The 26660-nt window shown below is 39.8% G+C and overlaps 2 protein-coding genes across 2 annotated transcripts in view; one reads left to right on the top strand and one right to left on the bottom strand.

The window, feature by feature from the left end:
- Positions 1-23776, top strand: part of LOC141843041 (uncharacterized) — a 60854-nt gene extending 37078 nt beyond the window's left edge. The window contains exons 11-19 of the mRNA XM_074731053.1: positions 14701-14799; positions 14911-15006; positions 15218-15292; positions 16617-16736; positions 19126-19254; positions 21401-21478; positions 22743-22829; positions 23357-23443; positions 23521-23776. Coding sequence (XP_074587154.1) covers positions 14701-14799; positions 14911-15006; positions 15218-15292; positions 16617-16736; positions 19126-19254; positions 21401-21478; positions 22743-22829; positions 23357-23443; positions 23521-23571 — 822 coding nt within the window. The 3' untranslated portion in view covers positions 23572-23776. The remainder of the gene's footprint in view (positions 1-14700; positions 14800-14910; positions 15007-15217; positions 15293-16616; positions 16737-19125; positions 19255-21400; positions 21479-22742; positions 22830-23356; positions 23444-23520) is intronic.
- Positions 23777-24274: 498 nt separating this feature from the next.
- LOC141843318 (uncharacterized) lies at positions 24275-26201 on the bottom strand. Its single transcript, XM_074731386.1, has 5 exons — positions 25512-26201; positions 25372-25430; positions 25038-25166; positions 24741-24876; positions 24275-24662 (listed from the first exon to the last, which is right to left on the bottom strand). Exons 1-5 carry the CDS (start codon positions 26199-26201, stop codon positions 24360-24362), a joined length of 1317 nt encoding a protein of 438 aa, XP_074587487.1. The 3' UTR covers positions 24275-24359.
- Positions 26202-26660: the final 459 nt, after the last annotated feature.

The following is a 26660-nucleotide window of genomic DNA, read 5'->3' as shown; positions in this document are numbered from 1 at the left end:
CCTCGACTATATCCGAGTCGAAAGAGGTTGGACCCTGAAAAGAGCAATTGCTGATGGATGCTGTTGGTCTGAGACGGGGAATAAAGAGCTCGATCCTCGACTATCTCCGAGTCGGGAGAGGTTGGACCTTGAAAAGGGTAGTTGCTGACACCACTGGTTCGAGACTAGGGGAATATAAGCTCGGGAAGATAGGGGTTTGTGACGAGAACATGTTTATTAAAGTAAGCAATGGAGTACAAGAGGGTGTACATAAAGGGGGCCGATCTAGCACACTCGGAGGTCTGTTTGCCGGCCGATGACATATTAAACTTGGTATGGCCTCAGGTGAGTGACGTTCCAAGGCCGAGTCAAATTTTTGCCTTCGGGATCTGCTAAGTAGTAAGCTCCCGAGCTTGTCTTTCCGATGATTTGGTAAGGGCCTCCCCAGTGTGGTTCCAGCTTACCCACGTTCCCGACTGACTTCACTTTCTTCCAGATGAGGTCGCCGACTTGAAAGGTTTGGGGGATGACTCTCATGTTGTAAGTATGACATATCCTCTGTTAGTACGCCGTCCAAGCGAGCAACCACTTTATCTCGGGTCTCGCTAATAAGGTCGAGCTCCATCAGTCTTCTATCATCATTATCTTGATCGTAGAGGCTTCAATGGTTGGACTTCACTTCTATTTCAACAGGGATCACAGCTTCTCTCCCGTAGACTAAGTGGAATAGAGTCATGCCCGTGCTTTCCCGGAGAGTGGTGCGGTAGGACCAAAGAATGCATGACAGCTCTTCGACCCAACTGCCTTCTTCGTGGTCGAGCTTGATCTTGAGCCCTCGAACTATCTCCTGGTTGATCACCTCAGTCTGCCAATTACTCTGAGGGTAGGCCACCGAAGTGAAGGCTTGCTTAATGTCGAAGCCTTTACACCATTCGTTGAGCTTTTCCTCTTGAAATTGCTTACCATTATCCGAGACTAGTTGGTGAGGTATACCGTATCGGCATATAATATTCTTCCAAAGGAACTTGAGGACAACATTTTCTATGATCTGAGCCAAGGCCTCAGCCTCGACCCATTTGAAGTAGTCCACGACAACCAAGAGGAATTTCTTCTACTGGAGTCCAGTTGGGAAAGACTCGACTATGTCTATACGCCACTGATCGAAAGGGCAGGAAGTGGTAGCGGTCTTCAAGAGCTCGGTCGGGTGCTTAGTGATGGCTTGGTGCTTTTGACAGTGAATACAAGTGGCCACCAGCCAAGCCATGTCGGCTTGTAAGGTGGGCTAAAAGTACCCGGTTAGGAGAACTTTCCGATTTAGGGTTTGACCTTCGATATGGTTTCTGCAACAACTTTGGTGAATTTCTTGCATCACATACTAGGCGTCCTCAGGGCCCAGACATTTGAGTAGGGGGTGTGAGAAGACGCGTCGGTACAAATTATCTCCGACCATGGTAAAACGAGCAACCTTTCTTCTGAGGAGGCGGGCATGCCCGGAGTCGGAAGGTATCTCCTCTTTTTGCAAGAAGGCAATAAAAGGAGTCCTTCAATCTTCTGGTTCTTGCTGACTCACTGGCCAATCGATCTGAGCTATTAAGGAGACTTGCATGATATGCTCCTCCGTTGCCCAATCAATTAAAGAATTAGCCATTTTGGCTAACTCGTCGGCCTTGTAATTCTCGGCGCAGAGGATCTTTTGTAGGCAGACCTCTTGAAACTCGATTTTCAGTTTATTAAAAGCTTTAGCATACTTCCTTAATTGATCATTTCTGACTTCAAAGTTTTCCTCGATTTGTTGAGCTATCAATTGAGAATCAGAAGGAATCAGGACTCGGGACGTGCCGAGCTGCTTAGCAACTTGCAAGCTGGTAAGTAAGACTTCATACTCGGCTTCATTGTTTGACGCTCTGAAACTGAGCCGAATGGATAGTTGTACTACTTCCTCTCGGGGCGAGATCAACAAGACCCCTACTCCGATTCCTTGTTTGAATGCTGACCCATCCACAAAGATTTTCCAAGTGCCTTCTGGGTTGGGCTCGGGGATTTCTGTTAAGAAGTCAGTTAAGGCTTGAGTTTTGATAATTGTGCGAGGATGATACTGAATGTCATACTGTCCCAACTCAACGGTCCATTTGATAAGTCTCCCTGAAGCCTCGGGGTTAGTCAGCACACGCCCCAAGTTGTTGTGGGTCAACACGGTGATCGAGTGGGAGAGGAAGTAAGGTCGAAGTCAGCGAGTCATCAGGACTAAGCTCCAGGCCAGTGTATCTGGTCTTAGCATCCTTAAACAAATGGCTTGAGAAATATATCGAATGTTGAACTTGACCTTCTTGCTTGACTACAACCAATCCAACCACCCACTCGGTAGCCAACAGGTACACCCACAATGGCTCACTTGTTAGTGGTTTGGCTAGTCGAGGCAAGTAATAGGTATTCCTTGAGGTTTTCGAGGGCTTTGTTGCAATCTTCGTTCCACTCAAATCGGTGGGCCTTTCGCAGCACTTTGAAAAAAGCAAGCTTCGATCAGCCGATCGGGAGACGAACCGAGAGAAAACAGTAATGTGCCCTACTAGTCGTTGAGCTTCTTGGAGGTTGCAAGGGGAGTCATGCTTCTGAGTGCTTGAACCTTTTCTGGATTGACTTCTATTCCTTGCTCGATCACCACATACCCAAGGAATCGGCCAACTTTAATGTCGAAGACGCACTTGCCAGGATTCAGCTTAAGCCCGTACTGTCTCATAGTATTGTCTCATAGTATTGCAAGTCTCTCCTATATCAGGGATCAAGTTCTCTGCCCATGCCGTCTTGATGAGGATGTCATTCATATATACCTTAATATTTCGCCCGATTTTGTGTTAGAAGACTCGATCCATTAGGCGTTGTTAGGTGGCTCCTGCATTTTTTAGTTCGAATGACATAACATTATAACAAAAAGTGCCATCGGCCGTCACAAAGCTAACCTTTTCTTGATCCTCTACGGTTAGAGGAATCTGGTGGTAGCCTTGATAAACATCCAGTATACAGATATAGTCGCAGTCCGCTGTCGAGTCTATCAGCTGGTCGATGTGAGGTAAGGGGTAACAATCCTTCGGACAAGCTTTGCTGAGATCTCTGAAATCCCCGCAAACTCTCGATTTATTGTCGGGCTTGAGGACGAGCATCACATTGGACAGTCAGGTTGGGAAATGCACTTCTCTAATGTGTCCGACTTCCAATAGCTTGCGGACTTTCGTTCAGATTGATTTTGCTTGGGTCCAAAGTGCCTTCTTTTCTACTTGACAGGTCGGACCTCTAAGAGTGTGTTACGGCGGTGCAGCACGATAGTTGGAGAGACACTGGCAAGGTCCTTTGCTGACCAGACGAAGACGTCTTGGTTGCGGGAGAGACAAGCACCCAACTCTTGTTTATCTCTGGAGGTAAGTCAGCAACTAATTGGATTGTTGCCTCGGCTCGGTCAGGATGAATTTGCATTGGTTCTCTGTCTACGAGGAATCGGGAAGCGGACACCTCTTGCATGGCATGTATTTCACCCCCCTAAATTTTTTGATGCTTCATCATGTCAATTCGAACCATATCTACGTAATATTTTCGAGAGGTCAATTGGTCCCCTTGGGTTTCGCCCACCTGGTCTCCGACTGGGAACTTCATCTTCTAGTGGAAAGTCGACATCACATCTTGGAAAGAGCTCACGGTAGGTCTTCCCAATATCACATTGTAGGTAGGAGCGTCTATTACGGTGAAGGGAGTGCGCCGAATTCTTCGTAAGGGCTCCTCTCCGAAGGATATGTCCAAGCTGATCTGACCAAGAGGTTGCACTTCATGTCCTATAAACCTGAACAGTGAGGTAGCCATAGACTGCAGCTCGGCCTCATCTATTTACATTTGATTGAAGACCTTCTTGAAAATGATATTGACAGAACTTCCTATATTCATGAAGATGCGAGTCACATTATAGTTTGTAATAGTGGCGTGAATGATGAGGGCATCATCAAGACGGGTCTCTACCCCTCTCAAGTCTTGAGGCCCAAAGCCTATTTGAGGACCTTCCTCTTCCCTTTGGTTGGGATGGCACCATAAGCCTCGAGACGTTGGCCGTGAGCCTTCCTGGCTCGATTAGAATCTCCCCTAGTTGATCCCCTGTAATCATGTGGATGTCGCTCCGGGGAGCATTGTCCTTGTTATCATCTCGCCGAGTGTCACGGTCAGATCTGACTGGACCTCAGGATCCACCTAGCTGCGCCGATGTGGTTGAATGCCTAGAGAGTGATGAGTCGTATTTTTATGTTATTAAATTAATTTATTTTATCTATTTATTTTGTCTCTCTCACCCTTAAAAATTAAAATTTATAATTAACCAAACCCCTAATTATCGCTCAGGTAATATAGCAAAGGTCTGGGTCGTCTCTCCTGGAATCAATGATGAAAGTTTATCCTAGACACATGGATCGAGATTTTATTTTGTTGACTTTATTCATTTCTAACTATCTAGAAGCTTCATTTATTCACAATTAAATCTTGCAATTACCAAAAGAATCCTAAGTTACATAATTACAATTTGGGATCCCTCATATATCATAATCACAAATCATTCATACAACAATATACATCAACAATAACATCACTAGTTCATGGTTTAGAAAGATTTCTAGACAAGAACATAATCAAATAATTATAACAAATCAATCTACAACAACAACAACCTATTCCATAATTCATTCATTATCACAATTTTAACATACAACATGGATTTCACATCATGCAAGATACAACAACTATAACATACAACATACAATACAAAAATACTTTATTTTATCAACATTTATCAAACACAAATATCATACATAGAAATCACCACAATTGGCTACAAAATGAAACTAAGGGATTATCATTTCCAATTCCAAAATCATTCAACATCCAATTGAAGTACCCAATCAGAACAGAACAAATCAATAAAATTGAGGGATTTTGATGATTCAATCAGCTAATAAACAGAAAGAAAGAACAAATGAATTTCAGCTAGGGTTAGGGTTTGTGGTTTCCCGATTCATCACAGAATGAAGACATTAACACTTCGGTTGAATCACTCCAACAGGGAGGTGGGTCTCGCCAGAGCAAACCGCTCACGGTAAGACGCGATCGGAGAAGACACGCTCGGAATTCATCCTCTGCCTTGATTTTCTACTGCAAACCACAGACAAAAACATCAAAAAACAAAAGAATTAAACCCCTTACCTTGCCTTTTCCGGTGACTGGCAGAGAATCGAAGCTAAACGGATGTTCCCTGTTGCAAACCGCAGACAGAGACCGGCTGATTCCATGCTGCAAACCGCAGACAGGGGCCGACTACCACTCGACGCTTCTGTGGATGCGGAGGCTAGGGCTATTGCCGGCCACCTCTTGCTGGAACAAACCGCTCACAGCGTGCGAAGCACGATCGACAGTGGAGAAGAAGCCTCTCGCCAGAGCAAACTGCTCACGGTAGGAGTTTCTGCGGAACATCGGCGCTCGTCGACCGTCGGGATTGTCGGCTGTAGTCGTGTGCTGATTGGGATGAAGAGGAGGAAGAGAATAATTGTGATGGAGCTCGGTGAAGAAGACAGAGAAATCGCGATGAGAAACTACAGTGATCCCTAGCGACTAAGCCCCCCTCTTTGTGTTGAACCGGCTTGAGCTTTTAACGCGTGATTGAACGGGCAGCTTAATTAGAAATGAACCGAGTTGATTTGATCCGGCTGAACCCAATGAACCAAACCAGCTTGATTTGGACCCATTTTGAACCGGGTTGAGCCAGATCTGAATCCGATTTGAACCAGACTCAAGGTTGATTTTTCTCCAAATTAGGCCTGTTTGTGGGCTTTCTTAGTTGATTTCCTTGGCTTGATTTCCATTCTTTGTAATTGGATTTTATCCTAATTGCTTGCAAAAATCAAATACAACAAATTAATACCCATAAATTACATCAAATTAATGAAAAATAGAATGAAGACCTAAAATTCATCCAAGATAAAGAAATAAGCTCAAAACCCAATTTATGACATAAAATATGATCAAAACAATCCAATATAATCCTAATTAATCTCGTCAAATAGTCACTTATCAAAGAGCGATCTCTTCTGTGAACATGACATGGCGAGTGTTGCCTCAGGTCTCGAGAGGTTCGGCCAGCTAGTGGTCTTCGGGAGTAAGAGGGAGAGGGTCGACTCCTGGAGCGTTGATCGGCAGTCTGGCGGAGTTCACGAGCATACTAATAGCACTCATGAGTAGTATGACCCCTTGACTGATGGTAGGCACAAAAACGAGGGAGCCATCGGTTGGGTCCCGAGGGCCGGGTAGGGACAGTGTCGACTGCTTGGATAACTCTATTGCCTGTCTTCGAAGGCATTTGATGGCGCCCTACTTCAACTCCTCGCAAAGGCTAAGGCAGTGGCCTTCGCTCAGGTCAGATGACGATAGGGGCATTGCGGTTGGACACCGACTACTTGGATAGCTCTATTGCCTGTCTTCGGGGGTGTTTGATGGCTTCCTACTCCAACTCCTCGCAAAGGCTAAGGCAGTGGCCTTCGCTCAGGTCAGATGACGATAGGGGCATTGCGGTTGGACACGGAGTGGTGACTCTCACCCGTGTCTTTCCAACGGACTGATTGAGCTTCTTCCACGTGAACATACTTGACGGCTTGGCTTTGCAACACATCAAAGTTTTCTGGTGGCTTCTTTATGAGCAATCTAAAGAAGTCTCCTTCCAGCAACCCCTATGAAAATTGAAAAGGCACTTACGAGTACTTTGGACGTGACTCAAGGCATGTCCTAAGCCACCTGATTGAAGCAATACACGTATTCCTTTAGGGTTTCTCGAGGCTTTTGCCTGATGGCGAAGAGATCCATGGGCGTCTTGAGGTATGTTTTGTTGGTGGCAAAATACCACAAAAAAGAGGCCTTGAAGTTCGCAAAGGTCCGAATGGAAGCAACAGGAGTCAACTGAACCATCGCTGGGCAGAGTTGGCCAACGTGGTCAGGAAAACACAACATTTGATGTCGTCAGTGTATTGGTGTAGCAGGGCCGCGTTCTCGAATCATCCGATGTGGTCTTTCGGATCCGTAGCCCCTGTGTAGTCGGCAAGTTGAAGAGTTCGGAAATGGCAAGGTAGTTTCTCTTTTAGGACATGCCGAGCGAAAGGCGTGTTATCTAGTTCACTCGTCTCTCCTAACCAGGGTCCTTTACCTCTGGCCGTATCTCTAGGGGGCGTTTTGCCTACCACAGACTCCATGGATGCATCATATCCCTCTGTTCTCCAAATTGGCGTAGCTGTGTGAGCTCGCGGTACCTCCATTGATGGTTGCTGCCTTCGAGTGGGGATCTGAGGTACTTCGGCAGACAGGGTTGGTATCCTTGATGGCGGCATTGGGGCTCCAGGCTGATTATGTGAGGCCTCTTAGACAGCAGTAGCCACAATCCGATTGAACTCGTCGTGGGTTATGGTGATGATGGCTGATCTACCGGGGTTATCTATCGAAACGTCTCAATTCAAGTTCTTAACTCAATCTTTCCCATAGACGGCGCCACTTATGCTCTTGCTTGAGATCGCTTACAGATGAGTCATTGGTATTCCTGGCTCTGATGATGATGGAGTCATGCAGGATCCCCAAACTGAAGAGAGACGGTGATGCGCCTGTCAGGCTGTAAAGAGGAGGGTGAGAATAGAGGTCAGGTGGGTGCCCTGGCTCAGCCGCTCCAACGCTTAAGTCAGCTCTCCGACGAAGAATAGAGAGGAAGAAATGTAGGAGATGAAGAAGATGGTATGTATTCGCGTACTTGCTCCCCCTATAAGCGGGGTCATTATATATGCAGCGAGAGGAGATGTCACATCAATGGTAAAGGAAATATCCCATAGCAGTAGTTGAGGGTCTCGTCACCTATGCTTGCCATGGTACACTATGTTGTATTAATGGAGTATGTGACTTACCGTTGAATACTTTACTACCCCACGTGTCAATCTGGTGGCGGTTCAGCAAGCTGAGTGAGGGAGGTAGTGATGACGGAGCGAAGCTACTTGGGCGAGAGCGCAGACTTGGCGAGACTGAGTTGACTGAGGAATAGACTTGTATCTGGGAGATCATGGATTCATTCGGGGGCAGAGGGAGTTGAGCACCGAGTGGGGCGCCAAGTGGGTCGCGGAGTCAGATGATCAGGGAGCCGAGCTGAAGCTTGGCCACTGGGCCACTAGGCTGGAGGGGGAGCCCGAGCATGGAGCTCGAGCTTGTAGCTCGGGCATGGAATCGGGCTAGATGCTTAGCTGAGCTAGCTGTGAGGTCAGGCATTGCACCCGACGTGTCGCCGCCAATTGAACCACATATTGACTGTCTTGACCAAGGTATATCAACCCATAACAATTACAGTTGGATCTTGCAACGCGTTCCTTTCGGGGAACAAAACAACCTAGCATTGACACAATAGCTTGATGGATCCGTTCGTTGAACGTTTACCTGAATTTGATGTTGACTGGTGACCCAACACAACCCTTACCGTTTGACATCCGGGCTTAGGATATAAAACTAACAATGCTGATACTGACAATCCACCAAACACCAAAAGAATGTAGTATAGACCAGACAAGTCCTTGACCCAACCAAACTGGATTAAATTTTCGTGCTTGATTTTTTTTTAGGTGTGAATTTATTCATTTTCATTAAGTTCTGAGATTGTCGTTTGATCTGGTGCTTTCAACCTGTGTTATGTAAAATAACGAATAAATTCTCTTCCAATTACAAGATATAAGGCCCTATTTATAGTTAAGAGTTTATGGCCTATTCTAGGAAAAGTCTATAAAAAATAACAAATATTTATAACCAATACTCCCCCTCAAGTTGGAGCATAGATATTAATCATGCCCAACTTGTTACAAAGATAATCAACTCGGATCCCATTTAAAGCTTTTGTGAAGATGTCCCCCAATTGTTCTCCAGTTTTTACATATCCTGTAGTGATCAAGCCTTGTTGAATTTTCTCACGAACAAAATGACAATCAATTTCAATGTGCTTAGTCCGCTCATGGAACACGGGATTCGATGCAATGTGAATAGCAGCTTGATTATCACACCATAGTTTTGTTGGTATTGAAATTTTGAGTCCTACTTCAGTCAACAGTTGATATATCCACATTATTTCACATACAGACTGTGTCATAGCCCTGTATTCTGATTCTGCACTGGATCGTGACACAACCTTTTGCTTTTTACTCTTCCATGATACTAAATTTCCTCCAACAAAGATACAATAACCAGAAGTAGACCTCCTATCCATTTTAGAACCTGCCCAATCTGCATCTGAAAAACATTCAATACGAGTGTGCCCATGATTTTTATATACAATACCTCGTCCGGGTGTGCCCTTCAAGTAACACAAAATTTGCTCTAATGCTGCCCAATGATGAACCGTTGGAGATGACATATACTGACTAACAACACTAACCGAATATGCAATATCTGGACGAGTCAAGGTAAGATAATTCAACTTTCCAACCAACCTTCGATATCTCTCTGGATGTTCAAATAATTCTCCATCTGCTGTAAGATCCACGTTCTGAGTTATTGGAGTACTACAAGGTTTTGCCCCTAACTTTTCCGTCTCAGTTAATAAGTCGAGAACATATTTCCTCTGAGATAGAAATATACCATTTTTACTCCTCATTACTTCAACACCTAAGAAATACTTTAGCACCCCTAAATCTTTTGTATGAAACTGAGTGAGAATGAAAGATTTGAGAGATGAAATTCCCGTAGTATCACTACCAGTAATCACAATATCATCCACATACACAACTAACAGAATAATACCAGCTCCTGACTGCTTGTAGAACACAGAATGATCAGACTTGCTTTTCTTCATACCAAACTTTTCAACAACCTGACTAAATTTTCCAAACCAAGCACGAGGACTTTGTTTCAAACCATACAAAGTCTTTCGAAGACGACAAACTCGCCCCATCTCCCCCTGAGCAACGAAACTAGGAGGTTGCTCCATATACACCTCTCTTGAAGATTACCATGAAGAAAAGCATTCTTGATATCAAGTTGATGTAAAGGCCAATGATGAGTAGCAGCAAGAGAAATAAATAACCGAACAGATGTCAACTTTGCAACAGGAGAAAAAGTATCAGAATAATCCACACCATATGTTTGAGCATAACCCTTAGCAACAAGACGAGCTTTTAGTCTGGTAACTGACCCATCTGGATTGACTTTAACATTAAATATCCATTTGCATCCAATAGCTTATTTTCCTGGAGGTAGATCAACCAAGTCCCAAGTATCATTATCATCCAAGGCTTTCATTTCCTCTATCATTGCATCTCTCCAACCATGATGAGATAAGGCCTCACGGACAGTTTTAGGAATAGAAATAGAGTCAAGTGAAGTAATAAAAGAACAGGAAGAGGACAACAAGTCATTATTAGAAACAAACGAAGAGATAGGATAAGTACACTGGCGTTTACCTTTTCGTAATGCAATAGGAAGATCATCATTCGGAATTGGATCTGATGACAAAGTAGTAGGTGCAGGACATGAATCAAGAGGTCGACGCCTGGAGTATATTTCAATAATAGGAGGCTTGACAAGAGCCGATTCTGAGACAAGTGTAGAGGATGTAACAGAATATACCAATAAATCATCATCTTCCTTTTGAGAAGTCGGGATATGTGAGGATGAGAAATAAGTGTGTCTTCCATGAAAGTAACATCGATTGAAACAAGATATTTATTAATACTAGGACAATAACACCTATAACCCTTTTGAAGACGAGGATAACAAAGGAAAATACATTTCAAAGATTTGGGGTCTAATTTAGTGACTTGTGGACGGGCATCCCGAACAAAACAAGTGCTACCAAATATCCTAGGATTAACAGGAAACAATGACTTGTTAGGAAACAAAATTTTATAAGGAATCTCACCATGAAGAACAGAGGATGACATACGGTTAATGAAGAAAACATGCAGTAGAAACCGCGTCTGCCCAAAAAGACTTAGGAACATTCATTTGAAATAAAAGAGCTCGTGCTGTTTCAAGAAGATGTCTATTCTTACGTTCAGCCACACCATTCTGGGATGGAGTATCAACACAAGAAGTTTCATGAAGTATACCATTCTGACTCATATAAGATTGAAATAGACTGGACGTATATTCTTTGGCATTGTCACTTCGTAGAGTACGGATGGACATATTGAACTGAGTTTTAATTTCTGCACAAAAAGCACAAAATAGAGAAAATAACTCAGAACGATTTTTCATTAAATATAACCAAGTTACCCGAGAATAATCATCCACAAAAGTGACAAAATACCTAAAATCAGGTTTAGACAGAATAGGACAAGGACCCCAAATATCAGAATGAACTAACTCAAAAGGACTAATAGCACGTTTATTTATCCTTGGACTTGAACTAAGACGGTGATGTTTTGCAAACTGACATGACTCACAATTTAATGAAGACACGCTACTATATTGTGGACAGAGTTTCTTGAGCAATGGAAGAGATGGATGTCCTAACCTACAATGAGCGTCAAAAGGAGAATTCACACCTGAACAAACGAGAGATCTTGGGACAGGTGAATCAAGAATGTAGAGACCTCCATTTTCATGTCCTTTACCAATAATCTTCTTCGTCAAAAGATCCTGAAATAAACAATGATCGGGAAAGAATGAGATGCAACAGTTAAGATTGCGAGTTAATTGACTAACAGAGAGAAAATTAAAGGATAAATTAGGTAAATGTAAGACAGAGGATAAGGAAAGCAAAGGAGTGGGATTGACAGTGCCAGACCCACGAACGCAAGATGAAGACCCATCAGCTAAGGTAACAATAGGAGTGTTGGATTTGTGCGTGAAAGTAGAAAAGAGACTAGAATTACCTGTCATATGATCCGTAGCACCAGAATCAATGACCCACTTAGAGGATGAGGAAACAAGGCATGTATTGTGGTTACCTGAATTAGCAATAGCAGTGATAGAGGAAGATGAAGACTTAAGTGATTCCTGATATTGAGAGAACTTGGCAAATTCTTCTGCAGAGACAAGCACTGATTTATCAGAGGTATCATTAGTGGATGCAATATGAGCCCGATGTTTTTGCTGATTTTTGTACTGAAGCTTTCTGCACTCAAACTTTGTATGACCCGACTTGCGACAATAGTTACATATAATACCACTAGAATTTAATGTCCGAGTTTTAGAAGTTTGCGAGTCTCTTCCTCTGTGAGTTTGTTCGGTCTTTTGGAGCTACATATCTTTGGACTTCCAAATTTAAGAACAAATTCCAAAGAAAAGCCTACTGTTGTGAGACGAAGAACGACAGTGGAAGGAGGAGGAGCGCTAATCCAAGCTTTCCTTTGACTTTATCCTTCAGATCACGGAAAGTCAAGACGAGGCCATAGTGGAGCCTCTCAGTAGATCAAAAGCTATTTTTTGAGCCGGCAAAACTCTCCTTTTGCTTCAAACAAGATCGACGGTAGCACTTCCGAAAGCTCAAAAGATTTTATGAGCCGGCAAAAAAAATGCAGTGCTAAGCATATAATACCAACAGATCGACGGCAGCGCTCCCGAAAGCTCAAATTCAAGGAGAAGAAGAAAATAGGGGAGGAGAGGAAAGATCTGGCAACAATCCAACAGAAGAACAACGCAAACAGAAGAACAACGGATCGCCGAAAACCAACCAACCAGGAGATCGAAGCTCCGTGAAAAAGACGGCCGCAGAAGGAGTTGAAGGCCCGGCGGTGCTGAGTAGAAACCGGCGTTGCGGTGGGCGGAGATGGAAGAAGAATCGCGGCGGGCGGAGATGGAAGAAGAACAGGGGCAGGTGCGACTCGCGATCCCAAATCGCGTTGCAAACTTGGACGGCATCACTCGCGCGAAGGAAGGGATCGACCGAAGACTCGCGCGAACGAAGCACAGGCTGTCCTCTGTTTCGACGTCTTTCGTGATGCACGAATCCTTTGCTTCGGTGTCTTCCGCGATGCACGAAGAAGGGCCTCGTCCTTCACACGGTCGGGAACGATTGCGCGAAGAGGTGATTGCGTGAAGATGTGGCTCTGCTGAAGTAGGGGTTTCGACCGCGGCGACTAGGGTTTGGTCGTCGCCCCTTGCCTGTGCTTCTCCGGCAGATGGCGAGCAGAGAAGATAACCTGCTTCTCTGTTTCTCTCGTGGCAAGAAAAAGAAATCGGCGCCGAGGAACAAAATCGTGAATCGCGAAGAAGGAACTCTCGAAAAAAGTCGGCGCCGAAAATACAACCTTAATTACGCTCTGATACCATGTTATGTAAAATAACGAAGAAATCCTCTTCCAATTACAAGATATAATGCCCTATTTATAGTTAAGAGTTTAGGGTCTATTCTAGGAAAAATCTATAAAAAATAACAAATATTTATAACCAATAGAGTGAAAGGAAAAAGGAAACAAAGAAGAGAATAAACTAAGCATAGTTTAAAATTTTGACCTGTGTTGGAGTTTCAGTTCTAGATTGGAACGATACGATTTTGGTACCGTATCATGCCGATACAATTTCAATATTTTTTTAATTTTTAAATATAAATATATATTAATTTTATTAATATTTAATTATTAAATATACTCACTATTCATGTTATATTTTAAGGTGTTGAATTCATATTTCAATATTTTCTCATAAAATAATGGCTATTAAATTTTTATAAAAATTATTTTAAAAATAAATAATTCTCAAAATTTAAAATTAAATCTAAAATTATAAAATCATTTGAAAGACTCAAAGATAATTATAAATTATTTGAAGGTCTTAAATTATTTTTTAAATGTATTTATAATTTTTTTGGAATTTTTAAGAAATATATTTTAAAAAATTTAGATTATTTTAAATTTATATTTAATTTTCAATATATTAAAAATTAAATTATTTTATTAATTTTTACAATTATTTAAAAATTTTAAATTTTTAAAATATTTTATAACTATTATTAATAATAATTATACCTATTATATATAATTAACAATTATAAAATATATATTTAAAAATTTAAAAATTTAACTTAAAAAAATGGTGGTTGTTGCGACCTTGTGGAAGTTGCCGAGGGGTTGCGGCGACCTTCGTTCCTTACGGTGGACCACTGCGAGGTCGCGATACTCTCTGCACCCCTACAGCGGGTGCTACGCTCTCTGCGAGGCCACAGAGGGCTTCCACCACAGGGTATTAGTGTCGATCTCACGTTGGAATGGTAACTACCGCCGTTTCGGATGGCACGGTTCGACATTTCAAACTTGAAAACTAAGTTTGATTATATCCATTTTTACCGATTGATGTTTCATAAAACTGAATTAACGAATCTAAGCTAACCTTTCCTTCTCTGTTTCTTTTCTTCTCGATTAAGAACATAATCCTCCCAACATGAGTAATTATATGTATTAATAAATATTATAGGTATTTAATTAAATTCTTCTGGATTTTTAAGACATCAATTCATGTAATCTTTCTCTATCCGGGCATCTATGCATGTGGAAGTATGGACCTTTCTTACGTCAGCATCTTTGCTTTGCTTAAATAATGTGCAGAAGACATTGAGTATAATACGCTAAGTAGCCTGCCTTCTGTACCACTGAAGAAGTTGCATTTATCATATTCATTTTTTATTTCTGCAAGTATGGATCTTCACTCTGCTACTACATGAGTGGTATTTCCTTACTTAAGTTTTATCTTTAGGCTGTTGGCATTATTGCTGCTGTTGGTGATTCAGTCCACCTGAAAGTGGGAACTCCTGTGGCATTCATGACCTTTGGAAGCTATGCTGAATTCTCAGTGGTTTGTGTTATCATCATTCCTTATTTTTAGTGAAGCTGCTCTGATAGCATTTGGATTAAAAAAGCATTTCCTCTTGCAAATTTTCCTCAATTACTATGTTTTCTTATGTAGATACCTGCAAAACATTTACTTCCTGTGCCAAGGCCAGATGCTGAAGTTGTTGCCATGCTAACATCAGGTTTAACTGCCTCAATTGCTTTAGAAAAGGTATGATTTAATTATAATATGTGTGGATCCTTGCTCATGTATAGACATCCTTTTGTTATTCGAATTCACTCGGTGTCATTCCTTACTACAGGGATTTAATTGAACAGAAAGGCACACACACACATTGCCTTGATGCAGTATTTTCTTAATTTTATTTATTGCTAGGTTACATGTTGCAAGTCATTCTTAACATTACATGGATCAATTCTAGGCTGGACAAATGGAAAATGGAAAGGTTGTGCTAGTCACAGCAGCAGCTGGAGGAACAGGACAGTTTGCAGTTCAGGTCTGATTGAAATGGCCTTTCTTTTCCTTTTTCCTAGAGAAAGGGTCCTTTGTCATTCTCCTTTGTTGTACATCTGCTTAAGTCAGCCTTCTGAGCATATGTTTGATTGCTGGCAGTGAATCATATACTTTTCTTTATCTTTCTTTTTAGTATCATGCTGTGTCCATTCTTGTCCTACTTATGACCATATCCCTGTCCTAGGTACATTGGAGCATCACCAAGTTTGTGTAAAAAGAACTATATGAACATTGCCACAGTGGCTTAATATCTATGCTTGTGGATTATCCCAATGATCCAGAAATCCTTTCATAGTATCCAGCATGGCAGTGGTAGTTCTTTGAGCCCTTTACAGAGGTGCTACTGACTGTATTGCTGATGCGACAATTCAATAGTACAAATCCCCTTCCAGTACTGTGGCATAATGATACTGCACTGCCCAGATTAGTGTTGGTTCTTATTCACGATGTAAAGCTGGGATGATAATATTGTTACACACTGAAACCAATAAAACATTATTGTTTCTCAACTTATTTTAGAAATCCCAGTATCAGCACCAAGGGATAAATCTGTTAAATTTGACTTCTTGTGGATCCACTAGTAGCATGCAGCTCATGCAATTGCCTGTACATCTTTAGTGGATCCCATTATTAGCATTTACAAGTGTTCTATCTTGAGGATGATTAATATCAGTCCTCTCCTATATACAAATCAGTGTTTAACAGTTAGAAATTAACATGTATAATGCAATTAATATGTTAGAAATGAGAATGCTAAAATTGATGTGCGTTATTAGGTGTAGCTCCTATGTTATAAAATGGGGCAAATAGGTTTTGTCGGTAAACATATTTTCAAAGATGCACAAGAAATTTTATAGTTAGGCATGATGAACTATTCGAGTCGAGGTTATTAGAGTTAAACGGAGACTGAAAAATTTTGTTAATTAAATGTGATTGAAGATATTTGAATAATATTAGCGAAATAACCTTAGAGACTTAAATGATGGAAGTCGGCCCCATATTGTCGTGATTATCATGGCCTGGTGATATAGATGACGAAGTTTCTTATCTTATTCTCTCGTGGCATCATCTATTTAATATGTGCTAGTGTCTTTATCTTTTAGAATTTCCTCGCTCCTGTGAAACCATATGCATGAGTTTTGCCTTCGACACACAGAATGAGTAGATATAATATAAGTAAGATGTTAGCAATTTCTCTGCTATTTTCATATTAGAATGGTTCGGCACGAATTTTGACAGACAGATCTTACCATTGTGTTTTAAGATCATCTATTATGCAACTTCTTTAACCATAGTTCTCCTAATAGTTGGCAAAACTGGCTGGCAATAAAGTGGTTGCAACATGTGGAGGTGCAGATAAAGCTTCACTATTGAGGTCGCTGGGAGCTGATCGTGTTATTGATTATAAGAAGGAGAACATAAAGGATGTATGTGTCTGCAACATTCTGCTCATTGTTTTTTTCCCATTTTTTAAAATGGACCGTTATAACATACTGTAATACAACTCATCTAATTATTGCTATATGTTGCATTGTTTACTTTTATAGGATTTTCCAATGCAATAGCATAAAAGTTCCATGTAGTAATTGGTTGTGTAGCCCCAATTAAATGGTATAACTAATTATGTGGAAAGTTTGAATACTACAAGGAATCTTAGGTTTCATTTACTTGTATATACAGATTGAAGGAACTAGTAAGAATTTTAGATTTTCTATACAGTGCACGCCAACTGATTTAACTTTAAGGTCCAAATATGTTTAGTAGTTATCTCTCCTCTCATAGCCGAGGTTAGGATACAAAGATGGTCCAGTAACAGTGAGGCTAATTCCAAATTCTTGCACACAAGAAACACCATAATGTTAAAAGTGCAACCTAGTGCCCAAAAGTTCTTCAAGAGTTTATATAATAGCTCTAACGAATACATTCCAGCTTTCTCCAGTAGATTAGATGACCAAATGTGACCATTGGAAACCAATAGTTATATCACCAATTGACTCGATTTCACCTCAAGTCAATTGGATTTCTATCCACTTGATTGTTGCTCGAATAGATCTAGAACCTGCATTTAGTGGCTAGTCGATTGACATGCTCTCAAGGAATGAAATCTCGAGTTGTTTTGTCCGATACGGGTGAAACATCTCGTTCCACTCGCGGACCGAAACCGACACAGGAGGCATGACGGTGCTGGCACGCTCGAGACCCCACGAAGGCGTTGTCGGGCCCTTGCGACTCGTCCAGAGGGGTTCTAACCGCCACGCGACGCCTCCAGAGGAGTCGCCGGGTTCACGGGACGCCTCCGGAGGCGTCGTCAGGCTCGCAAGATGCCTCCGGAGCGTCGCCGAGGCATCGCACCAGCACGGAACAGAGATAGTGAACTTTGGTTTAATTAAATTAATAATCTTAATCAACTCTCAACTATAGTTGAGGTAATTTAAATAGGCTTTATTAAAGCTTAATAAAATTATCCCATTAATTCACTATAATAAAAATTATTATATTAAAATAAAATAAAATAAAATTTTATAATAATAATTATAAGTTTTATTATAAAAATTATTTAAATTATATATATAATTTCTAATTAATAACTAATATATAAATTGTAATTATATAAACGGTTAATCAACTAATATAATTATAATATAAAATTTTAAAAAATAAAAAATTCTAATTAAAAATTTTAATTTCGTAATAAGAATATATTCAAAATCAAACTTTAAATTATTTTTATAAATAAAAAATAAATTAAAATTTCTAAAAAATATTTAAAATATTTGAAATAATTCTAAAAATTTATAAAAAAATTAAAAAATATATTACAAGTCAACTAGAAAACCAACAACTCTCTAATCAATCAACTGCGCCAATCGACTTCACTTGGAATCAAAATATTTTGTTCATTCAAAATCTACATCCAATTTGACTATGATGCTCTAGTTGACTAGAAAAAAGATCGACCATTGCATATGTAATCCCATTTCATTTGGCTTAATAACTATCATCCCACTAAGTGGGATCAACTATATATATCCTTATACGTTATTGAGCTAGATCTTCGACTTATTTTTATATTATACACAATAAACATATTTATCTAATAATTACTATATATATATATATATAGTATCGAAACTATGTCAGTACGACATGATACAATACCGAAATTGTATCATTTCGGTTTGGGACCAAAACCTCGGCACGGGTCAAGATTTTAAACCTTGCATGCCCTAGCCAACCCGAACTTGGATGGTCCCAACTTCACTTGGCTTACAACCATTGTAAGTCTATGCAAAGGCTCGGAATTGAGTTAGCCGATAAAACACGATTTAGGATAACCATCTCCTAGTTTAAGGCTTTACAACGAAGCCCTAGGTGGCCTTTACCTAGCAAGCATACATATCATTATATGATATTGTCCAAAAGCAAAAATCAAAGCTTACATTCACTTAGTAAATGCCTAACTTAAACCATATTGTCATATTGTCAACACCTGAGAACAACATGCTCTAGTTCAACTACAAGGAAGCATTATTTTTCTCAACAGAGGTATGATATCAGAGATTAGAATTGTTATGCTTTTGCTGAATGCATATGAAAGACGATGATTATACAATTGAATTGTTATCCTAGTTTTTTCTACCATCCTCTTTGTTATTGGTTAAGGATAGTTGGAACTAAAGAGAGAAATATAGTATTCTGTTATATTGCTGACCTGATGACAATTGATGTAACCCAACTAAAGAATTTAGATACATTGACTATTTGATTGATTATTCTTTGGTCTATCTCCACAATTTTTGCTTAAACTTATCGCAGGTACTTATGAAGGAATACCCTAAAGGCATTGATATAATCTATGAATCTGTTGGTGGAGACATGTTCAACATATGTCTAAATGCTTTAGCAGTTTATGGGAGATTTATTGTCATTGGAATGATCTCTCAGGTATGCACTCTCAGTTTTATCACATGCATGACAGAATTAAACTTGATTTCAACATGCATGTGTTCACAACTTGCACTGCATATCAGCTTATACTGTCAGTTCTGATGTGTTTGGATGAGATTATTTAGATGAAATAATAGTCAATTTTTTTATCTCTAATATTTCAAAGCACAATCTGATGGAAGAACCAGGGCGTTGAATGTAGGTTTGGTATTCTGCATAGGGTTATTCATTTCAAGCAGCGAGGAGCACTTATCAAGTGGTGCTCTGTATGAAAACCTTAAGTTGTTTCCAGTTTTCATGCATACTAAGATTTGTGTTCATGAATCATAATAGTTACAACTTGCGTTTTCTCTCAACCCAAACCATTCTACCTGTGATTCAGCCCTGAAACCTCGCTGAAAGATACGTATATCAGTGGGGACTGTTGGCACATGGTTGTAACCATGACAAAGGGTGTTTGTATGTGAAGATCTCAATTCAGAAAGCCTGATGGATGAATTCAATGGGCCGAAGGGCCCGTGAGCAGTCATCTTCAGGATTACAAACAGACAGTTCTCAGGCTTCGTTAGACAGGAGCATCTCAGTCATTCTTCTCTCAATGACAGAAGGAAAATTTATATAGTGGGTGCATTAGATTCATTAGTTTATGATCCACAAGTTATGATCTTTTAACTGGTGTCAAAAATCATATAAAGTAGATTTAGAAATTATTAACATTTTTAATTTCACAGTTTATTTATTATTATATTTATTATCATACATCAGAATTTTTGTGAGGTATGGGGTTGTTTTAATGGACAATATATTTACATAGGATTATATATTTACTAGTAAAAAATACAGCAAGAAGCCTGGCTTCCGCACTATTTGGCGGTCTGCTATATAGATTCTAAACTTGTTGTTCACCCCTATGTTATATGGGTTGTTTTACTAACAAGGAGCCTGGCTTCCCCACTATTTGAGGTCTGTTATATTGATTCGAAACCTATTGGTACTCACGACTATATTATATGGGTTGTTTTGCTTGATATTGTTGTGACAAAGGATCCTAAACTGCAGCTCAAATGCTGATGCAATTCAAAGTATGTTGTGGAGTGACCTTAAGGCCACAAGATTCGCTCATGATAGAAATTTTAAGATTTCAAGAGGAAAGATTATTTAAATATCAAGAGAGGACTCTGCCTTAGCTAGATGTGCTGTTGTTCTACTTTGAAATGACTTATGGCTTTAAGTGCATTTGGTTGTTTCTCTTGATATTCAGCAATGGCCTTACACATTCAAATTCAGGTCTGAACTAAATATTTGTAACTCATTGAGACATGTATAGTTGTATCAGTCTTAGATTTGTACATCATTAGCTCGTCTAGTCTTTTTTATGTACAGCCCTTTCAATTTCTGCCTTTAGCTTGTGCTGTCAGCAAATGAGTGCAATGTTAGAGTTATGAGTTAGCCACATAAGAAGTCCCTTAGATAAACGAAATTTTTATGAGAAGATTCTTAAACTCCATTTTTGTAACAATCTCATTTTGAATTTTTCACAATAATTCAATAGGGTAGTTTCTTCATGCTAGCAATGCTATTGTGTTCATGAAGTCAGCAACAGAGGGAAGATTTTTTAGATATGCTTAGTTATGAGTTTACAATCAACAAATCAATATAATATTGTGCATTTAGTAGAATGAGGAAGATTTTTTATTATTCTTTGTTCTTTGACTTTGGTATTTTGCTTCATGTGATACAAGGTGTGTTCCATCAATAGTGTGCAGTACGAGCCACAAGCCTTGGCTCCAACATTCAACAATGGCTAAATTAGACATTCTTATTATGTTGTGTGGAAATAGTTTGTTATATAGTATGATAATAACCTTTTAGTTTTCTTATTACATTTTGTATAAAACTGCCGTCCTGCCTCAAAATAGATTTTCTAAAAGTGCACATATTGATGTTGCCTTACCTCATTTACTCCTTTTGTGCTTGTATGAACTGTTGGATTTCCTTTAATATGTGTCATTATTGTTCTTCCAGAACAAATTAGAGTAAGATAATGCATTAACTTGAATTTTTATGCTAATTAGATACTGTCGTCTATGTTACATTTTACATCCACTTCTTTGTAAGATGTTCTCTTCGTCATATGTTTCAGTACCAAGGGAATAATGGGTGGCAACCTTTGAAGTATCCTGGACTTTGTGAGAAACTACTTGCAAAAAGTCAAACTGTGGTACGTGTAAATGTAATTGTGTAGAGTTTGATTTATTCAACTTGTCTTCTATCTTCAACTATGACTTCCTTGCTTTGATTGATCTATGTGCACTTAATTATTAGTAAATTTGCATCTGGAACTCGTTTTCATTTGCAAGCATCATACCAATATAGAACAGTTGGATTGAATTAAGCATTGCATCAATAGATAGTAGCATTTTGTCATGGCTCATGACTTGAATTGGTTACCATGAATGAAAGGATAGGTGGATCTTACTGATTAATAAAACTCATATTTTCCTAGTATAACAATTATGATTCTGAAAAGTTTGTAAGCTGATGATGTTATAGTTATAACAAATATATGTCTATCATCAACATTGTTCTCCTAATCATACTATCTAAAAGAATTTGTTTTTTACATTTAAACTGGAATTTAAAAGAACCTTGGTTTGATTCAGTACGATTTATATATATGATTCTAAAGCTAAAAAACCATTAAAAGTTAAATCTTACCTGCTAAAAGTAAATTTAAACTTATTGAGTAATTAAATTAATCTTGATTAAACTAAATCATTATAAAAGAAGAAACAGAGGATGAATTTTATATTATAAGATGATGCATAAAGGTCGAAGAGAATGGAATCTCAAAGTAAATGATGACTTAGAGGAATGTCGGATGATTGTCAAAGTGGACTCAGATTAATAGTTATTAAGTAGAACAAGACTTGTAACATCGATAGACAAAATGATGAGGGAAATAGTTGACTTAGAAATCATATTATGTCAAAGTCACATCTATTTTTCTTTTCATGTTGTATGCTCATCAGTTGCCTCTTTCTCTCCTTAAAATCAATAATGATTTTTTATATCAAAAGTATTTGATGATCAAATTTTCTATTGCTCGTTTCATTTCAATTATCATTGTAATGAATTATAATTATTAGCATGTAAGATATGAATCTATAATTTTTGTTATGTATAAAACACCAACATATTCCATCCATATTATTTTGCTATTTAATGGACAAAGCACCGACTTTACTTCTAATACATGCTCAATTCAAGGCCTATCATTGTGCCGTTGGCATGGCTGAGCATACACTGAACATACACTGATATGGCAGGGGAGTCTATACATATTTGTGAAAAATATATTTTTATGGTCTTCTTAAAATGTGCTAGCATGATGGAGCTGAGTATATTAATCTATTTTTCATATTACTTGTACTACATTCTTCAACTAAAACCTCATCAAATTCTGAGCTATTCTTTTATGTCAGGCTGGGTTTTTTCTGATTCATTATGCTCACTTGTGGCAAGAACACCTGGACAAGCTTTTTGATCTATACTCTACAGGAAAGCTTAAGGTTCATTCCATCTTAACTTTGGTTTGGCACTATTTATGCGCCATGAATGATAATGGATGGAGAGTGCAACAAGATAAATTCAAATTATTTGCATAGGCATAAATCTGTCTCTTCCACATTGGTTGGTTAAATATGATATTCATTTAGTTGATACTTGAATGAATTTATCTAAATGTGATATCCTACTGTGCTCCTCATATATACTTGCTATACTTTCCAGTCTTTTTCAACTAGATACTATAGTCAAAAGGATGCATTAGTTTAAATTTAAGTTTAACTATAGTCGTCTCTGTATTTTTATTTAGTTGATTGATTAACTAATTCATGGATGTAGGCTAGATTAATTCTCTTAAGTTATACTGTATTTTGAACTAAAAAATTTCATGCGCCAAGAATGTCAAATTGTTAACTGGATTAGCTAACAGTTGAGCATCAAACTTGAAGACCTAAACTCATTTACCCATTAAAGGAACTGAAGATTCAAAATTTCAAGTTTTTCTCAAGTAACTCTGAATTACATATACTAGGTTGCTGTTGATCCTAAAAGATTCAACGGTCTTGACTCTGTAGCAGATGCAGTTGAACATTTACATTCTGGCAAAAGCCTTGGCAAGGTATTCCAAACTGTGAAATACTCCTAAAAGGTATTAATGGTGATTGACGTGCTGAGCTGAATTTTTATTTGTTTCAGGTGGTCGTGTGTGTGGATCCTCAATTTTCCAAGACGATGGCAAAATTATAAGTCAAGATGTTCATTGATCATGCAAATAAAAGTATAATGTAGGAATACTAGTAGTAGACTATGGATGCTTTCAAATTTAATAAGACATCACTTGGAGATGTCATGAAATCTCTTCTTGAAAATATTTCAGTTGCTATCAGAAAATGTAATTCGGAGATCATTATTCGAAGAAAATTGTTTTCATAATGTATCTGTTTTGTTTTTTCATCTCAAGTAGCGGGATCACTGTTTTGTCCATTGATTAATAGAAGTAAAATGGTGATTTTTGCTCTCTGAATTATTGATATTTTCTACTTTCTATTGGTGTATTCCATCGAAGAAAGCAGATTTGTTCAAATGTTATGCAACGAATGTTCATAGCAAAACAAATTAGATGGCTTTTTTGCGCAAAAAAACCACTCGGTAGTATATTAATATTAAAAAATGCCTTTATTGCTATTGTTCGTAGTTTGCTATTGTAAATGAAATGGAAGTATATCTATCAACTATAAAGAGCTGAGCAACAAACATGAAGCCGAGTTAATGTTCTCTTCCGCAGTGGTTAACTGTAATTTCCTAATTTACCTCTTTATAAATGATCGTGAATCGATCATGTGAAACTGCTGGGATGATGCATTTCACTTTTTGTTGAAAAGCAACAAACAATGTTAGATATAAATCTTCTCGTCAAACAAATCTATCAACAATGTGCCATATGATCCCTCTCATTTGCATTCAACAAACCTCCAAGAAATGATGCATGATTATGAACAAACAAATTCCAAAATGATGAAAGGAAGGAAGGCCTCCTACTTCAAGTCTTTCTTCAAAACAAGCCCCCCTGACTCATTCCTCGCAAACAGGCTTGCTACCAATTCATCCCACTTAGCTCTGCCATTCGATGTCGAGCCATCGCCTGAAGCCACGCCTTGGTGACTCACACGACCACTGCCGGTGACTTCACCGGACTCTTCCCCAGTTGAGGCCACGGCGTGCGGAATGTTCAAGGTCACTGCTCTTTCTAAGGCATGCTTGTGCTCTTGTTCAAGACCCATCTTCCTACTCATTGCTTGCTGCTGTGGAGGACTTGTTGGATCCGAATCCTTCAGTAACTGCAAATACATACTACACTTGTTAAACTAGTTTGTCTCTCGGAAACATATCGAAAATAGTGTTTTTGAAGGCCTTACATCTACTGCCTTCTGTAATTCTCGTTCGATCCACACGATCGCGTGGTCCGCAGTGGTGCTACACGATAGCACAATGTGTTCGAATCTTCCATCGACAGGAATGGCAGTCCTGACCTGAGGAGGGTACCTTCCACATCTGCATCCACCACAAGTATATAAACAAATTTAACCTGTTCTCAGGCAACAACATGCTTGTTTCTATAAAAGAAGCCAAAAGAATTTGAGAATTATATTCATCAGCATGGAGCATAATTTCCTCAAGTCACAGAGGATTAAAGGTAATAAAGTAAGCAGCACCTGCAAAACTTCCTCTCGACGATATGGTAAATTCGACCAGGAGCATAAAGCCTCCTTGGATCATTCAGCTTTCTCTTCTCTGGAATAAACGTATCTCTCATGCACACCAAAACTAAGAAGCATGGCAAACTGTTTAAAAGGGAAAAAAAACAGTATGGAGAGTGTCAAACATTGAGAATGAATAGTCTCTTTGAACAAATTTAATTAGTTTTCTTCTGTCTAATTAGGGTTGCTTCATGCGATTTTGAACAAGGGCTCTACGTCAACAATGTCCATCCTTTTGATTTATTTCTTCTGTCAAGGAAACAGACACTAAAATCACTAGATGACTCACCAAAAGATAGATCCAAAGATATATTGCAATGGCGTCGGTGTTCTTGGTAGAAAATCGTCCTGAAAAATATCAGCAAAAAAGATTTGTCGTGTATATTCCCGAATGCATTGGATTATTAGATGTAGATGAAGAAACGCTACCTGCAAAATGATGGAGTTGATGACGTCGGCGTACTTGACGGCGAGGTTGAGGGACATGCACCGGGCGGGGGCGATGGCGTAGCACCGGATTTGGCTCCTGGCAATGCCCCCGAACTGTTCCCGGTGGTTGACGGCGATCACCGTCATCAGCGACGCGATGCCGGAGCCGAGCGAGTGGCCGGAGAACACTAGCTTGCAGTCGGGGCCGAGCTCGGTGAGAAGCCGTCGGAGATTGTCGGCCTCCCGGTTCAGGAGCCACGTGGCGGCGTCGAGGAGGCCGTGGTGGACGAAGCCGCCGTCGAACATCTGCTGGCCGAGGTGGTTGTCGAGGAGCACCTGGTAGTCGGTCTCCCGGACGAGGTTGAGGCCGCGGACGGCGAGGACCACCTCCCGGTACTGGCGATCGGCGTAGATCAGGTACGGAGGGCACCGGCCGTCGGGGATCTCGTCGTAGGCGACGCGCTTGACGACGCCGGCGGGGTCGATGCGGAAGCGGGGGTCAGCCACGTCGCCGTCGGGCGCGTAGACGGCGAGCACGGCTCGAACGGCGCGCGGGGCGGGCTCCAGCTCGGTCGCCGTCGCCGGCGGCCACGACTCGCTGTCGTAGGCGCCGATGTAGGTGAGCCGCTTCCACGCCCACCGGGAGCAGCCGAGGCACACCACGCATCCCAACCCACAGGCCACCGACATCGCCGCCGGCGGTGCAGAGCAACTGCTGTCAGGCGTTGACTTATAATTCGCTGCAGCAATAGAAGAGGACGATTGAAGGAGAAGGTTGTTTCATCTTCTTCTTCTTCTTCCTGTTGGATTCTGATTATATTTCGCGTCTAAAGACAACATTTTGGAATTAGAACTCAAAATCAACTTCTCTTCTTTTTCTCCTTTTGCTCAAAATGAACATTTAAAGAGAGTATGCAACAACATGCTTTTCCTAGACAATACTTTTCCATTTTTTTAGCAATTTAAGTCCAAATATTTCTAATTTTTTACTAATATAGGAGAAATAAATAACATAGGAGAGAGGACAGACTTTGTTTCTATCTATAATAAATAACATTATTATATTTCTTTGAACTCCATCCAAATAAACAAGATGAAATAAAAAAAAATTTAGAATTTTTTTAAGCTGAAACTGGGATTAAAATAATC

Source organism: Curcuma longa, chromosome 12 (assembly GCF_044706935.1).
Source record: "Curcuma longa cultivar G26 ecotype Majalengka, Jawa Barat chromosome 12, ITB_CL_G26_1.1, whole genome shotgun sequence".
NCBI classification, from domain to species: Eukaryota; Viridiplantae; Streptophyta; class Magnoliopsida; order Zingiberales; family Zingiberaceae; genus Curcuma; species Curcuma longa.
Note: the sequence above shows the minus strand (reverse complement) of the source record. Positions and strands in the feature narration are given on the sequence as shown.

Coding starts and splice junctions, on each gene's coding strand:
- LOC141843318 (XM_074731386.1), bottom strand. CDS start 26,201: ATGTCGGTGGCCTGTGGGTTGGGATGCGTGGTGTGCCTCGGCTGCTCC. Junction 25,431..25,511: donor TCAACTCCATCATTTTGCAG/GTAGCGTTTCTT, acceptor GATATTTTTCAG/GACGATTTTCTACCAAGAAC. Junction 25,167..25,371: donor ATCTTTGGATCTATCTTTTG/GTGAGTCATCTA, acceptor CCTTTTAAACAG/TTTGCCATGCTTCTTAGTTT.